Here is a 17,944-nt window from a genome sequence, read left to right on the forward strand (position 1 = left end):
GATTTTAAGAAGTCTTTATGAAATGTAGTTTACTAGATGTGGCATTATGTAAATATGACTTTGATCAATAAAATGTTTTATTAAGAAAGAATGTTCAATTCTGCTTTGTTTTTTTTTTATTATATACTTTATTGCATATAATAATTATTTTGTAGAAATAAAATCTATAATAATAATAAAGCACAGCATAGTAAATCCCTTTTGTACAAAACTGGTCCCATTAATGCGTGCATTAATACATCTCTTGATACAAAATAGAAACGATTTGAGCAAATTATAGCAAAATGTTCTGAGACATGCATTCAAAAATATTGTTCCTTTTGGTCATGTTTCATCACCTCCACCATGTGAATGACTTCATGAAGGCAGCTTACACTTGGTAGAATAAGGCCATAGATAATATTCAATAAAATTAAACAGTAAATGGCATTAACTTTTGAGGTAAAAGTACATGAAGTAACTAACTTCCTGAGATAAAAGCAAAGCAAGTTGTTTTCTTCAATGAAAAGGCTTGTGTGGTTAATATCTGAGGCACTTTCAGGAACATATACAGGCGGCTTTGGCTTTTTCTTCACAGTTATATAATAACTGTAAAACAAACTTCAGTCCAGAGCATCTACAAGTCAAAATGTAGTGACCACTTGAATGATGTGCATGCCATACACAAACTGTGAAGCGTTGCATATTCTGACTTTTTCAATGAGAACAGGACCAGCTTTAGCATCCCATGAGCATCACCTAGTCTGGGTTTTGTTCTTTCGGGTCCTATGATTGACGGACCAGTGTAGACTGGGAAACACCCCACAGGAACTGCAGTTTTGTAGGTATCTAGACCTCTAAGCATCAACTTTGATAGTTAAATGTTCTACAGTTGTGTATTAACTTGCAGCCAGAAAAAGGTGCCGCGCTACGAAGAAATAATCTGCTTCACTGATTAGTTCCGCATGCCATAACACAGTATTTTTGCTTGATCTGTTGTGAAGTATGTGGTATTAGAACTGCACTGTGGTTTGCAAACCATCAAAATTCAAAGTTCATTAATGGCATTGGTGCAATAGTTGGCTGAAAGCACGACTGTTCCCAGACTCCGTCTTTTTAGCCCTTTTGTGTGATGAGCGACAAAGCACAGTCACTTTCTTACAGCATGGCCAACATTTCGGGCTGGTGGTGATTCACTCCTCCCACCTCTGCCTTGTGGTCCGACATGGCGTAGCTCTGTTCTTTGGCTCCTTTGGATAGGACCATGAGCGTGTCCCCGGAAATGTCCGAAAACTCAAAGGCAAACGTCCCGTAGAACAACATGATGAGCATACAGAAGATCCACTCAAAGATGGCGGAGGTGTGTTGGAGGATGAAGCTCTGCTGGCAAAAGAAAACCCCACCTGAGAAGAAGCGGTTAAGGAACAGGTGCAAGGTGCAATGCTTGTTGTGTCCACTAGAGGGCAGGGTAACCCCTAAGACTAATGTGAAATGTAGAGGTATAGTCCCTACAAATGAAGCTGGGGTGGAGGTTTTTGTTTATTTAAGTTCTAGCATTCAAAAATGGATCGTTTAACTTGGACAAAAGGTCTAGGTGAGGAAGAAACTCATAATCAGTACTCAAGTCAAAATATGATCAAATATGTATAATATATATTCTGCTGTATGATTTCTGACTTCAAAAAGATACTGAGGACAAGAGCGATGAGAGCCAGCAGCGTCATGGCCACCCGCAGATGTCCCGTCCAGTACTCGCCCTGTGTTTTGGCCAGTCTGTAGGTTAGAGCCGACTGTAGACACACAAACAGCATACTGGAGGGGAAAGCCACTCCAGCTCCAACGTAGTGCAAGACTTTGGCATAGTCCACCTGCAAAAGGAAACATATTTTGTTGCATTGAAGTGGTAAAGTAATGATGTAGGTGTAGTGCAAAGCAATACCAGAATACATTTTACAACCAGATGATACAGAAAACCTGATCGACCAACTGAAGCACTCACAAAACTCTGAATAAATCTAGATAATCTAAATCTTGGTTACTGCTAATGTACATGAGTAAAAAAATCCTTTCATGAATGTAGTTTATACTGAATAAAACAACAACACTGACAAAACTAGCTACAGTAGAGAAAACTTCAATATTACGGAACAAATGCATTTACAAAAACAAATGTAGAAACAAACCATCAAATAATCAGTGTAGCAAAATTGATATCACACATTCCTTTGGTAGCATAGTCCAGCTTTGGCCACGGTTTTCCTAATTTTTTTAAAAAAATGCATGAGACATCTTAGACCCATGTTTTTTTCTAAAACATAGCTAACAACATTATATTTGAGATTTTGCTAAAGATTGCACCCTTTCTTTACTTTGGCCATTTTTGTGACATTTATAGTTCTACTTCCTTATACTGACAGGAAGTGACATAGAAGAGGGTAAACAATTTTAAACTGCTGTGCCAACCATGTTAACCACTTAACTGCCACTTTAGGATTAGGATTAACAATTATTTAGCTGCATCAAAATCTCAAAGCACATTGACATTACAGCCTATATGCCAGTGTGATACCTAATTTGAAAGCCAAGACCTTCTAGTTTCTAATAGTATGTGTGATATCTGTGTGAGTGAAACACAATTTATGTTACATTTGCCGTTTTTAACCCTAATTATATCCTGATTGGGTAAATTTTGGGCATTTTAAGACTTCTTTCGACGAACTATGACAAAAAAACAATTTGCTGATGATTTTTGTTTGAGGTTAATGGAGGGTCCTGTTTTGAAATAGTTTAATGTCACAATAAATTTGTTATCACAATATTCAAGACAGTTATTGCAGTTTGCTCCTCATACCGTGCAGCCAGATTATAGATAAATAGTAAATTACAACTAATGTGGCCTTCACAATACAAAAAAAAGCTCCTCCAGCTTATGCACATTTAGAAATGATTCCTCATTCCTTTGTTCGGGGGAACACCACATGATTCCCACATGTCACTGTAACCAGGACACACTAACCAGCTTCACACCATTACAGTGACCTCCACCATGACAAGCTAATCACATCCATTATCAAGTCTCACAGCCACAGAGTCAAGCTGGACTCAAAATGGACTGACATTATCTCCGACTTGTCCAAATCCGCTCTGCACAAGCATAAATAATCTGTCCTCAGAAAACTCAAACCACACATCTTTATCTCAACAATTTGTCGTTGCTCGTTTTCAGGGCTGGTGTGGTAATGTGGCTGAGTCACACGCCGCACAGGGAGAAGGGTGACCAAGAAGGCATCGCAGCTGTTTCTAAATAATAGAGGAGATGCAAAGAAGACTGTGCATCCTTTTTAATATGTGGTCTCCGTCAGATCCCCTTTAAGGCCCACGGCAAAGAAAGTGTCAATTATTTTAAGTGCAGAGCGGAGGTTGTAGCTAGATCAAAGTGTCCATTGTCTTCATCTACCGGGAAATGGATTTAAAAAGCATGCTTGTCATTTCAATGGCTAAAGGAGTTTAGGGATCAGATGTTATAAATTGTAAAGTTATAATAGAAATCTGCCATTTTAGCAATTCTTCTGCATCTTCCTCTTCTCCTTTCTCTTCTTCTGCTTCTTCTTCTTCTGCTGCTGCTTCTTCTTCTTCTTCTGCTTCTTCTTCTGCTGCTTCTTCTTCTGCTTCTTCTTCTGCTGCTTCTTCTGCTTCTTCTTCTTCTGCTGCTTCTTCTTCTTCTGCTTCTTCTGCTGCTTCTGCTTCTTCTTCTTCTGCTTCTTCTTCTGCTGCTTCTTCTTCTGCTTCTTCTTCTGCTGCTTCTTCTGCTTCTTCTTCTTCTGCTGCTTCTTCTTCTGCTTCTTCTTCTTCTTCTGCTGCTTCTTCTTCTTCTGCTGCTTCTTCTGCTTCTGCTTCTTCTGCTTCTTCTTCTTCTTCTTCTTCTTCTGCTTCTTCTGCTTCTTCTGCTTCTGCTTCTTCTGCTTCTTCTTCTTCTGCTTCTTCTTCTTCTGCTTCTTCTTCTGCTTCTTCTTCTTCTTCTGCTTCTTCTTCTTCTGCTTCTTCTTCTTCTTCTTCTGCTTCTTCTTCTGCTTCTTCTGCTTCTTCTTCTGCTTCTGCTTCTTCTTCTGCTTCTTCTGCTTCTTCTGCTTCTTCTGCTGCTTCTGCTTCTTCTTCTGCTGCTTCTTCTGCTGCTTCTTCTTCTTCTGCTTCTTCAAAGATTGCTATGATTGTGACTCAAGGGCAGTAAAAGTTTACTCCTGCTACCTCCTTTCAAAGAGATTGAGCCTTATTAGTTCCACACTTTTACATTCCAATTCGTAGATAAAGAACTGTATTTGTGAAAAGATTTGCCATCAGTGAAGCCACTCATCTTGTTTTCCCTGAGTCAAAAAAAAATCAACACTTCTTTTTTTGGGATGTAAACTTTGGCCTCTCTGTGTGCACTCAGCCTATGTGGTCTGTTATTTAGGTTTGGCCTAAAGTATACGCAGAGCTTCACCCTCTCCAGGAGTCATGCCATGTTTACTCGAAGGGGAAACACTGAGGTTCATTATGTAAGAGTTAATGTAGAGTGGGCGGGGCTTCGCTTTTTTTTTTTTTTTTTTTTTTACACCAACCAATGAGAGCACAGAGCAGGAGCGTCCCTTAACCCATGAGTCAGGAAACTGTACAAAAGCCACAAAAAAAACAACTGTGCACCCCTTGAAAAATGAAGGGCCCCAGATGTGCGCAGACGGGCCGGCGGGAACACGAGATGGGCCCCCCGGCAACTTTGACCCGGGACACGCTCACTCACACGTGCATGGAGAGTTACTGTACATTAGACAGGCTGCGCAGACATGAAAGAGACTGTAAATGTTCTGAAGTCAAACACAGAAACGACAAAAGCCCTTAGTGTGGACAAGATGAAGAGCAGAACTACACAGCTCAACAGGCCGCAGTGTTTCTCCGAGTCAGCAAATATGTCTTTAATGTTTTGTGTAAATGCTCGCAAAATAATTGGAATCAGACTAATGCCACCCCTGATGCTAATCCTACACTAAAGTGACCTCTGCAGCTCCCCACATGTCCCATTTAAGTAGTAAACGTTATGCCCTTGAAAATGTACACGACAGGGAGTGGATTGTCCAATAAAGCCACTTGTTTAACTTCACTTTTAATGCTTTATGACACACATGCTGCGAGTTTAACCAAAATCAGAACCAGATGATGCACCTGAGTCCCATTACGGATACAGAGATCAAACACGGCTTTTAATCTCAAACAGTTTACAATAGCCGGGGACTGAAGGTGTAAAAGAAAAAAAAGGCAATGTTTGTCTTTGAAAGTACAATTCGTGCAAGAAATGATGTAACGCGATTTGCAAAATGACACGTTTGAAGTACCGAGGAGTATTTGTTTCGTGGGACTATACCTGGAAGTTTCCCACCATGATGAGGCCGGCGGCACAGATCCAGCCTGTGGACAGCCCCGCCGTGTTCAGGATGCAGTTCTGGTGCTTCTCGATCACATGAGCGTAACGGAGCAGGCAGATCAGCATCACTGCAAGACAATGAGAGAGGGACATGGTGAACCTCTGAAACCCTAAACCACATGCATTTTCTCCAGTTCAGCTTTACTCAAATCTAAAAGGTTACAGCCTATAGACCAGAGAAACGCCTCATTTGAAAGCTAAGACCTACAAAACTCATCTAGAAGGATCTTTTTTTAGTATAGTAGTATATAGTTGTCACTTTTTTTACATTTTGTTTCATTGCTTTTTTGTCACATTTTTTGCCACATTTTTGTTGTGTCACACATTTGTGTCACTTCATCAGCACTTTTTCTTGTCAAATTTTTGTCACTATTTTGTTACTTTTTTGTCACTTTTTTTTATCACTTTTTTGTCAGATTTTTGTCACTTTTTCGTCACTCTTTCTTTGTTGTTTTTCTGTTACTCTTTTGTTCCTTTTTCGTCACTTTTCATCACTGTTTCGTCTGATTTGTGTTACTTTTTGGTCACTTTTTCATCACTTTTTTGTCCAATTTTTGTCACACTTTTTTGTTTTTCTTTTTCTTTTTCATCTGATTTTTGTCACTTTTTCATCACTTTTTTGTTCCTTTATCGTCACTTTTTCATCACTTTTTTGTTCCTTTATCGTCACTTTTTCATCACTTTTTGCTACTTTTTCATCACTTTTTTGTTCCTTTATCGTCACTTTTTCATCACTTTTTTGTTCCTTTATCGTCACTTTTTCATCACTTTTTGCTACTTTTTCATCACTTTTTTGTTCCTTTATCGTCACTTTTTCATCACTTTTTTGTTAGATTTTGTCACTTTTTTTGTCACTCTTTCTTTGTTGTTTTTCTGTTGCTCTTTTGTTCCTTTATCGTCACTTTTTCATCACTTTTTTGTCCAATTTTTGTTCCTTTTTCGTCACTGTAGTTGGGTTTTTGTGACTTTTTCATCCTCATTTTCGCCTAGTTTTTGACACTTTTTTCAAGAAGCTTTTAGATTTGGTTAAAGTCGAACTGCAGAAAATGTGCTTGATTCTGGTGGGGGTTAAGAGGTTAAATTGAGACAGCCAACTATATGCACCAGCACCTAATATGGCACGCAGTGGGCAATACAAAACAGATCCGAGGCCTTATCCATCAACTATCACTGAAGGACAATCAATTCTCTTACACATGACCAGACACTTGCACCGAACATACAGTTCTGCACCGACAGTCAGGCTGAAATCACTAAACCTTTACTCAAATACTTTAAGTAGTTTACAATCAACACAAATACAGATAACAGCGGAGATCAATGGCGGCTCAAACTGATGACTCTGCAGATTTAATGTTGACACAGCGGCTCTCTATCTCATAAAATCCACACACTTCTTGTTTTCTGTTGAGATTTCTCCCTCCTGCAGGCCACTCTCTCGGTGACTTTGATAACAATTGTAAACTGAACTCCGGTGTTTTGTTTTTGCTCAGCGAGAGAGCCCTTTTCTGATCCAACAATTACTAGAGATCTGAGCCCTGTGCTCATGCCGCACCCCAGAGCAGTGTTGTTTCTGAGGGTGGATTAGAAAGAGGAAGCTTTTGATGTCATTAAGTAATCTGATTGAGTGTAGAAATGGCTATTACCACATTTTCCGGACTATAAGTCGCTCCGGAGTATAAGTCGCACCAGCCTTGGCAACCACCTGGGCATGAAGGCGTAACTGCACCGATTACAAGCCTCTCCTGGCATCATTGTTCAAGCTCTCATTTGTGAACTCGTTCCTCTAGCTGTGGCCATTTAGCTTTTAGCCCACGATTATCTTTTTTTGTTTTCTTCATTGCAGTAAGAGAAACTTCCGCTTTTCTCGCTCACTCTAAACTTTCTTTCTGCTGCTCCATTACCGTTTATTAAATCTTCAGTGGTACAGGAGTAGCAGATACTGGTACACAAGCCTAGAGCGCCCTCAAGCTGCTCTCAGTGTGAAAATAACAAACATGTGGAATTATATATTTTGATATATAAGTCGCACCCGAGTTTAAGTCGCACCCGTAGCCAAACTATGAAAAAAAAGTGCAACTTATTTCAATAGTATGTTGCTATTTCAGGAATTAAGATTACTTTTTTACCTACCAGTAATGCCATCTCAAATGGTTATATTTAGGTAAAAACACTCCTCCTTTACTGCCACATCTGCTTGAATTTCAGCCAGTGTATTTTTGGACATTATAGTCTGCCCCCCAGGGACCTATGACCCCTTAAAGGCCTTCCCTGAAATGACGACATGTGCAACACTTTCACAAATCACTGTTGTTTACTTTGTACGAGACACATGCGCAGTGTCGGGCACAGTTTTAGAAAGATCGCTTGACCTTTCCGGTAGCACGGTCCAGATTTTGTGTCTATCTTGTGCAACATTGAAGATACCGCCAGCTGTTGAGTTCAGACAGGTTGATGACCCTTTAAAATGGCCTCAAATTCCTCAGGTTTCAGGAAGAAAATATCCATGAGGAGCAAGTGTGTGAGCCGAGGGGGGTGGGGTCGATCAAGAGGGTGACTGACTGGTCGAGGTGTAAATATGTTGCAGCATCGGGACTGAGGTTTTCCTGGTATTGAAGGGACATTGCAACACCACAGATATGAGACATGTGAAGGACTGATCTGTGCTAGGCCTCAGTCAATCCATGGGTTTCACTCACATGATCTTTTTTCAAACTGTCAGTCCTTCATTAATTCCCCCCTTAGACCTTTCAAGATGATCATATTAGTAGTTTAAAAGAATGAAGAGCAGCCCAAAGAGTTATGTGGTAACTATTATAAAACAAAGCACAATTATGAACCAAAAAGTCATAAAAACATGTTTGCCGTATTTTTCTGTATATGTGCTTTCACTTAAAGCTCCCGTGGCTTCAGGATTAATTTCATTACAGGTTTTTGTAGGATTTCTGGTTCAGGTTTTCTGAATGGAAGGTATACGTAACCATGGATACAGTTCAATCAGCAGTGAAAACCTAAACAATTGATCCTGTAGCATCCGACAGGCCATTAGGATGGTAATTAAAGGTGCTATGTAAACCATCCAAGCATCTGCTGGGTCACTGAAGGGTATTAATACATTTTTTCATTTGTATAAAAACTTGCGTAGTGCACCTTTATATAGTTTTTACTTGAATAGCTTTCTAATAGCGGAGTTGACTATCCTCCATCATGCCTTTAACTGCTTAGTTTATTTTATCTGATAGTCTACAAATTGTCCTAATTTTCCACCACAAGGATACAAGCTTATACTACTACTATGAACTTTTAAGCGTCTTCCAATAAGCTGCTAACTCTCCACTCGAGAGGCTTTTAGATTTGCGTAAACTGGAGAAGAAGTGCTTGGTTAAGGTGGGGGTTAAGGGGTTAAAAAGTTACTAATGTAAAAACGCAAAGAGTCTAAAGGATCTACGTTCTACTCATTTCTTAATTACAAAGCTTTCTGTCCCTGCTCAGTGCTGACCCTGCGTTTATTCCGGTCTGCTCTTTTTATTGACAGGGTTACATAAAACTGAATAATCATTAATCCCAATCGAATCCTAGCGTCAAACTCGTCCCTAAATAGATGAAAAATGCCGTCTGAATCTATAAATAGTCAGGGACATTGGCACTGCCCTGTGAGACAGCTTTAGCCTGTGGGTCATGTGCTGCACATGTAAGGGCACAGTGAAAATGTCCCATACAGAGCAAAATGTCCCGTTTGAGGGAGGGGGGGGGTGGAATGGGGACCGGGCAAGTGGGTTGAGGGGAGTTGAGACTTGGCAGGAGCCGCTACAGCTGAAACAACACGAGGCCCGGGGTTCACAGGGTCCCTTTGAACCAAAGCAGGATACATTTTGGGGGCGAATGGCAGAAGATAATGTGGGCTTGATCTAGAGGCATTTTAGAGCAGGGTCTGTTTGCAATCTGACAATATGGAGGCGGACTGTTCTGAAAGGTTGAAAAAGAAAAAGCAATAAAGGGGGATAAAGGGTTGCAGTGGTTTATTTTGCAAATGCTAGAAGTGGTTTTAAAATTAGACGATAAATAAAGCAAGACTAAGGCAACAATTAGATACATTGATACATTTTGTTTTTTATGTGTCTGTGTTGTGTTAATGAGAATGACAAACTTTGGCAATTTCAGCGGGACAAAGCTACATTTGCCATATTCTGATTAGATTGATCTTACATGTTTGCATTGAAATTATAGAAACAATTTAAATATCAGAATATAAACTACAAGATATTTTTACTTTACACACCACTGACCACATTTTGACCAAAGAGTGCCACCCAAATGGCTTCATATGATTAAGCAGGAAAGTGAGAAAACTCCCATTTTGTTTTGAGTCCACATTTTTTAAAATATATATTTACCCATGAAGGAGCCAGTGCTACAGATGAGGCTGAAGAAGCAGCTCTCTGGCGGCATCGTTCCACATTTACTGCAACAAAACAGAAAACACAATCTTGTTATTCTAACTTTGTAGCAATAATATCTTAAGTTTATGCAAACTCAAGTAGGGACTATACTGAGTTTTAAAATGTTAAAATTAAGTATTTTCCTCCCCCTACATGTTCCAGCAATGTCCTGATGTGTAGAATGAGCCACAACTGCCTCTAAAATCCTGCACAGTCACTCAAAAAGTTGTTCGGGTCCGAAGTGCCATCATGCATGAGCTGAATATAGAAACTGCAGTTACACTTAAGACCTGAGGTGGCAGTAGTGAGTATAAAAATGACCACCTTGCATCTAGTCCCTTTAAGCCTCTTTCTTCCCCCTACGTTGTCTCTTCTTGCTGAGTTACATTTTGACTTTGGCATCTTGCGGAAACTGGTAAAGCTATAAATTGTATGGGTTCTTTTTCATTGTCTGCTATAGCAAAAAAAAAGTTGTTCTGAGAAAGGGCCTCGCCAGACTGCATCTATAAAAACTGTAAATTATAGTGTTGCAGGAAAGATGTGGAAATAATGACACTGTGCGCACATTACATTTTATTTGCAGTTTGAAAGCTCTTCAAGCTGTGCTCAGCAAAAGCCTGGATTAAAAGTATCAACAAAGGAGCCGTGTATCAATGTAGTAAATAAAAGTACAATACGCTCACACTTGCATTCATATACCAGCTTTACACCATCATTTTGAGGTGTCCCTATTGTGAGTTAAGTTGATACCTTCATACCATAAGTAATTCAGTATTATTTGTTGTAAACATTCCTGATCTCTCTGTTGCTGCACTGATGGAGGTGTCCCCTTGTTCAGTAACCACTCGTTTGTTTACACTTTGGTGGTCTGAGCGGTGAAGGATCCACTCCATGAAACAAAAGCTTTTCTTCCTGTGGAGGTGAAGAGGATCCGCCCCCCATGAGTCTGAACTTCAGTCCGGCAAGTGCAGGCCTGTCCCAGAGGTTTGCATCCAGGCAGGGATATATACCTGTTTTTCATCAACTGTTATTTTGAAGGAAAAAAAGTGGTTTGTATAGCTAAAATAGAAACCACAAAGGCCAGACAGAGAGGCAACAACAACAGTGCTGCTTTGCGCAAGCTGTGGCTGAAATACTATATGCATAATAACCGTATATTCATGAATGTGGTTCTAGAAAAGCAGATTACAAAAGCAAACTGCAGTCGTGTCCAAACTTTCTATTGAGCCGGGGATATTCATAAAACCATGTTGAATTTCTACCTTTCTCTTCTCTTTCTCAGTTCCTCACTAAAGTCAACCTCACATTTACATATAGGATTTTTCTCAAACAAATATGAACATTGTACCTGATGTCTATCTTGTGGTAAGCCTTATTTATAACACGGCAGACAACTTGGCACTAGCTTGTTGAACACTACCCAAAGTATTGTTGCATTGACTTATATTGAACATGGTATTTTGTTGCACTAACCTTATGAGTGGTATGTTATCCAATGTGCAGCAGAGTTCTGGACCTCTCTGTAGATGAAGCTCCTCTTCACATGACTCGTTGTAAAGCCTGTAAGCACAAACACAGTGAAATTAGGAAACATAGACCAGAATATTATCAGTGCATTTTATTATACCTACAACTACAGTTTAACCTCTTAACCCCGAGAACATGTTCTCCAGTTTGGCTTTACCCAGGTCTAAAAGCTTCTTGAAAAAAAAAAAAGAATCAAAATAGTTATGCAAACGTGCCGAAAAAGCAACACTAATACAAGAAAAAAGCGACAAAAACTAAAAAAAGTGATGGAAACAGCAATGAAAAAGTGACGAATTAAGAGAAGGAAACACGACATAAAGACTTCAAAAATGTGACAAAAACACAGCAACAATGCGACAAGAAAAGTTTAGATCAGTTTTGCAGATCCTGCCTTTCAAATGAGACGTTAAAGTGGCCTATAGGCTGTGAGCTCCAGTCAAGAAAGAGATTAGATTTGGGTTAAACCGCACTGGAGAAAATCCGCTCAGTTAAAGGCACACTGCGTAACATTTTGGACAATACTGTTGCCATCAACACAAAACTCGCTCTCAATGGCCAGCTCAACACAGAAAATGCTATTTTTGCAGTGGATAATCAAAGCATGGATCTGGATGAGGGCCTAGCCTGTTTGGCTCTCATCTCCATGGAGACGAGCTGGAGACGTACCCACTCCTGGTAAAGTTATATTCATGCTTTAGCAGAGGGGAGCCACTCATAGCAAAAGCACATGATTGATTGGGGTATTTTTCAATGGTAAAAATATCATAAAATACATGCTCATATTTCAATTTTGTTGTATTGTGTGAAATCTTACGAGGTTAAGAGGTTAAGTGGAAAAAATAACCAAAGAGTTAGGGTTGATTTGACACACGTTTGTCATATTATTTAGGCATTTTGGAATTTAGCTGATCATTGGCTACAAAAGATCTTGCAAACATTCGTCATCAATCAAAATCAGCCATGTTTAGTCCAGACGTGGCATTGTAAGACCTCCATTGGTTTATTATTGCACTAAGTGGCAATTCATTGCAGTATAACATCAAACTTTATTGTTTTTTTTTACAAGAGCCCAACATAAAATGGATTCACAAGTTCAATGAGGCCATGCAAGTGTCTTTCCCTTCTTCTTATATAAGATTTTAGCATTCGTCAAAACTTTAATCAATGTTAATATTTCACATACCAAAGAAGTCACTAGATACTCCCTCCACTGCCCAATGATGACAAATTAGCATCCCCCCTTTTATTTGATTTACAGATTCCAGCCCACGTTTAATGCCAACAGTTCCTCCCATTCTGGCTGCACTTTATTTTCTTAATGTCCACTCCCTAGAATTCAGTTTGCATGCCGTGTTTGACAGACAGGAAGTAGAGAGGTATGGAGAAAAGATGTACTGTTTCCTATATGAATGAATGGCCCGGATCAACAAACCGCAAAGGTTGGCTTTCTTTGTATTTAGAACTTTTTAGATATATACTTTAAAAGATGCTCTATATGAAAGATATTCAGCCAGCAAGAAAAACAACAACTTGTGACAGCCTCAATCCTGGACAGACAGAGTGCATGTAATATGGCCCTATACCTTTTTTTTTTTCTCTTTTCTTTTATATTACCCTAAAACAGGGACAAACCCAGGAGGCGGTGCACTGTTTCAGAGGAGCACTGAAGGCAGCCAGTCGGGTTTCCTCCGGGTACTACACTTTAACTAACTCCAAACTCTAACTCAAAAAAAAAAAAACATGCCAGTCAGGTCAGCGCGCTCTTGCTAACTTACTACAAACAACAAAAGAGGAGAAGCCACTCAATTAAAATGTGCTACAAACCCATTCCTAACTTTCCAAACATATTTGTAGCATCTCAGTTCTTCACAGGGACGGATTTATAGGGACATTTCACAACTTGCAGGGTCACTTTTCAGGGTCACAATTATACTGAAACTTCCTTAAATGGATACAAATGCTTTATAAATATAGATTCAAAGTGTTTTCCCCTCAAATATCTGAGGTCACAGTATACAAAAAGAAGAGGACAAAATAAATTTCGTTACACTACTAGAAAAAAAAATCAGGTATAGTTCCTTAAAGCTACACCGCGTAACATTTTGGACTATACCGTCGCCATCAGTACAAAACATGATCCTAATGAGCAGTATTTTCAATGAGTCAGAAAACCATCAAATTCTACGCGGTGTGGCTTTAAGGCAGGGGTGTCCAAAGTGCGGCTCGGGGGCCATATGCGGCCCTCAGACCAATTTTTGGTTCACATAATCAGAGATGGTCCTTTTTATTTGAGATGTAATAATTCTACACAATTCTAACCAAACAACTAACATTTTATTGTGAGACAGCTGGCATGAAGGTTTTAAGCATAAATAAAGGTATGGGGCACAATTTAAACCTCTGCTAGTCGATAGTTTTGTGGCACTAACCACCGATCTATGGCTCTTCACCTCGTGTATGCTTCAATATGCCCCCTTGAAAAATGTTTGGATCTATCCAACCCACCAAGGAAGGCATGGTGGGTTAGATAGATTCATGGTCAGAAGTACTTACTACACAAACCACTCAGCCACCGAGCCAATCACTGCACACTACAATAATATCTGACGTTGCATTATTAGTATGAATTAAAAATCCCTTTGTTATTACTGCCTTCGTTTACTTACCAGTTATTTACAGGACAGACGTGCTGGTTGTACAGGGCCATTGTGTATCTGAAAGAGAAAACTTCAAGTTAAAATGCACATTATGATAAGCCCCTGCGATAATGACGTCGTGAGTATCTTCGCAATGGCACAAAACACCTTCAAACCTTACGCAACCTCAGTTATGCATACACACACACACACACACACACACACACACACACACACACACACACACACACACACACACACACAGACACAAGTTTATTTTAACCTGCAATGACACAATAGATACGGCTCATGTGTTTCTGCCTAAAATGTCTATTAAACAATAACCGCAGCTGCAAACTGTTAAGAGAGGAGCATTTTCTAGTTCACTATGGATTTGGCCGCTGGTTGTTCTGATAAGACAGAAAGAGCAAAAGACAAAGTCGAGATAGCGGTGGCTACATTTGGACAAGGAGATGAGATAATTTCCAAGATTTTGTTGAAGGTCAATAATATTATCAATACATCATGAGATATGACACATCACACACCATGTTATTCTGGACTCAGGTTTTAATGTATAGGTATGGTATGAACTAAGTATGATTAAAATACATAATCAAACTCCTCAAATTGGGATACATCTACAATTTTAGACTTTTAATTAAATACAACTTCATTTATGTTTTAGTAATGATTCTTTTTAGATGCAGTTTATTCCTGATTTGATCTCGATCTTTGAGGTGGTGATTAATGTGAAACGTTACAGTAGATAACTCCTTGACTTCACTTTACACTCCATGCTAGTGACCAGCAGGTTCTTAGTTTGCAATGTTCTGTTTATATTGATAAACTTCCCTAAAGTCACGTCTAAATCCCTCACTGTGTTGTATGACGACAGCAGTGAGATCTGTCCTTCTACGCCAAATGCCAAACATTTACTTTCTGCTAGTTTGGGTGAAATATTTCCTCCATTTTGCGTGGTACTTCAGCGTGGCGGCGGGCTTGTAGGTCAAAGCAGCAGAGATGTGAAAGCGAGGCATTATTAACCTGTTGGATAAACACTGCTTTGACAGGCAGGGGATTACAGACTAGTCTTCAGAGAAAGCATTTTGAAACCCGGTGTGAAAAATGCCTGGTCTCTCTTTTTACAGCCAGTCCAGACAGACGGAGAAGAAATGCTATGAACGAGACTTGGCCTAGTATAAATACATTTCTAAATTAAGCTTGTTGGAAATGTTTTTCTTAATCTAAAATAGACCCAAAACCGCCCATTAAATGTAATGTGGACATCATGAAGTGGACATCACTATGGATGATTATCTGTTAATTCAGCAAGCACAACAGAGCAGTATGTTTAGAGTGTAGAAGTAACACTCGTAGTATTAGTTGGTGTATGAGACCATGCAGCAGTTTTAGTACTAGCAAAGCAGTAGTAGTGAGAGCCTTCAACTTTGTTAATTAACGTTGATCCAAAAACAGTTTTTTGATAAGAACAGTAGTTTAGATGTAGGTGAGAGGGCGAGCGAGCGCTGCTGTGGGTTAGGTATATTTTCAAGCCAGGGGCTATTCCAGGATCCGTAAGCAAAAAGGCTTGATTTGAAAAAGAAAAAGGTGGTCCGAGGCACCACAGACTTACAAGTAAAAATCCTCTATTATCGAAGGACAGCCTTTAGATGTGTTGGATAAGTCAGACAATGCAGAGTTGACGTAAGCTAACCATCAATCTCTTTATGCCCTCAGTCCGTGGTTAATAGGGCTGAACAATATGGACAAAATTTCATATCTTGATAATTATGCCAGATATCTCGATACTGATACGATATAACTATGGGTTAGGTGAAAACTAAACATTTTTCAGATCTATATTGTTTATATCTTTCTTTTTCAATTTTAATATTTTGAATGTTCATATCTCGATACAATAACGATATATCTTTTAGCCCTAGTGGTTAACATTAAACCCTTTGCCGAGCACATTTTCACCAGTTCGGCTTTACCCAAACCTAAAAGCTTCTGGAAAAAAGCACTTCAAAATAGCGACAAAAATGACGGAAACGCAGCCAAAAAAAGCACCATAAAGAGTTATAAAAAACACGATGAAAAAGAATAATACCATTAAAAGTGATAACTAACACTACAAAAGCAAACAGACTAAATAATTGGGAAAACAAGACCAAAAAGAGACAAAAACACGACAGAAATGCTTAGAAAATGTGATAAAAACGAGGCAACAACAAGTTATGATCACTTTTGTCTGTCTTAGCTTTCAAATGAGCCGCTACTCTGGCCTATAGGCTGTAAGCTCCAGTCGAGAAGCTTTGAGAGTTTGGGTAAAGGCGAGAGAAAATACACTAGGTTGAAGAAGAGGGTAAGTATTACAGTATAACAGTGTTACCTATAACAGTATTACATGTAAACACATTCAAAGATATTACACGAGACTTTACAGATCGGGTCACTTTCAATAGTACTAATCAAGCGAGCATCTCTCTGACAGAAGACAGTGGAGCTGGTTTCACCACCCGCTGGTTCCCACTGCTGGTGCGACAGATGCTAAATGACACTTACCACCACAACAGGCTCATTTCCACCATAAAGGCCAGTATACGGCTCCTATAACACACTGTTGTCATGAGGAAAGAGAGGCTACAGTGTATGCACGTGAGCCGGAACCTCTCAAACTCCTACACATTGTTCTCTCCAAATAAGGAAAGGGGGGGCTTTAGGTTATGGGGCAGAGTGGTCGGCACAGCCTGGTAGAGTATGTATGTTGGTGTGTGAGTTCATCTGCAGGTGTCAGGAAAGTATTTTGAAGAGGAGGTGAAGGACTTACACGACCCATATGCCCGTGATGATGAAGACAGGCAGACTCAGAGGCAGGAACATCCACAAAGACATGATGCTCTGTGAAGGTCTACACTGCGGAGCTGGAACACAGAGGCAAGGCATGAGGAAAGGCAGGTTCAGGAGGATATCACACAAAAGCACGGTTTCAAATGAGACAGAACAATAAAATGGGTCAAAGTGTGGCAAGTTATGATGGTTAGATTTACTTCCATCTGTGCTTGAGCCCATTTGTCTGATAAACTCTTTACTTTACTGTGTTGTGTACTGTAAGAATGAGACTTAAAAGCATCTGTAGAAAATAGTCCACTGTTACCTGTGCGTCGTAGGTAAAAAAAAAAAAAAAAAATCTTCAGGATCTACCGCCCGACCCCCAAAGTTGCAGGCAGTCCGTGCGCGTCCTTGCCTTATTACTTTTGCAGTGTAACATCCCGCTATATAGTCCCGAATAAACTTAAAACAGTTTAAAAACGATCATCTTCAAATAGCGTGAGGGGGTTTACGTTGATCCATAGTCCCCGTGCGTTTCCTTGACAGTCTTCGGTGTGTTGTGGTGGTCTGCGCTGGGAGACCAACCACTGAGGACGCAAAGCTCCTCCCATCGGGATTTCTTCCTCACGTTCTTGCAAGAATTGCGCAAAAAAAAAAGTTCGTCTTGGTTTCGATCCAGCTGTTTGCCACGTGCAGACTTGGGATCTCTCTCGCTCTCTCTCTGTTTATCTTATGAGACAGGTCACACACGTGGAAAAATCATAAAATGTGCAGCATATTCTGTCTCAGAGGATCATGTTACAAAACAGTTAGTGGGTCTGGCTTAATTACAGCGGTCGGCTCTGATGGATGTGTTGGGGGAGGTAGACCTGTCCAGACAGAGGACGCTTTGTGTCCAGTGATTCTTGGAAGTGCAATTCATTCACAAAAAACACATTACTCATATTGTGCATTGTGTTTTTCCTCGATTACACTGCCTCCAGGGTCTGTTTCACAATACCTTCTAGGAATAGGATTTATTGATGCAAATTACATGAAGTTAAATTACAATCAAAACATCTAATTTCCCCAGA

The 17,944-nt window shown here is 39.7% G+C and overlaps 1 protein-coding gene across 1 annotated transcript; it reads right to left on the reverse strand.

Moving 5' to 3' along the window:
* Nucleotides 1-383: 383 nt before the first annotated feature.
* Nucleotides 384-17,418, reverse strand: LOC306978456 (transmembrane protein 150A-like). The gene is made up of 8 exons (XM_079576990.1): nt 17,197-17,418; nt 16,870-16,950; nt 14,067-14,114; nt 11,347-11,433; nt 9,829-9,896; nt 5,375-5,502; nt 1,670-1,847; nt 384-1,382 (listed from the first exon to the last, which is right to left on the reverse strand). Exons 2-8 carry the CDS (start codon nt 16,932-16,934, stop codon nt 1,138-1,140), a joined length of 819 nt encoding a protein of 272 aa, XP_079433116.1. The 5' UTR covers nt 16,935-16,950; nt 17,197-17,418; the 3' UTR covers nt 384-1,137.
* Nucleotides 17,419-17,944: the final 526 nt, after the last annotated feature.

This window comes from Gobius niger (assembly GCF_951799975.1).
Source record: "Gobius niger genome assembly, chromosome: 19".
Taxonomy (NCBI): Eukaryota; Metazoa; Chordata; class Actinopteri; order Gobiiformes; family Gobiidae; genus Gobius; species Gobius niger.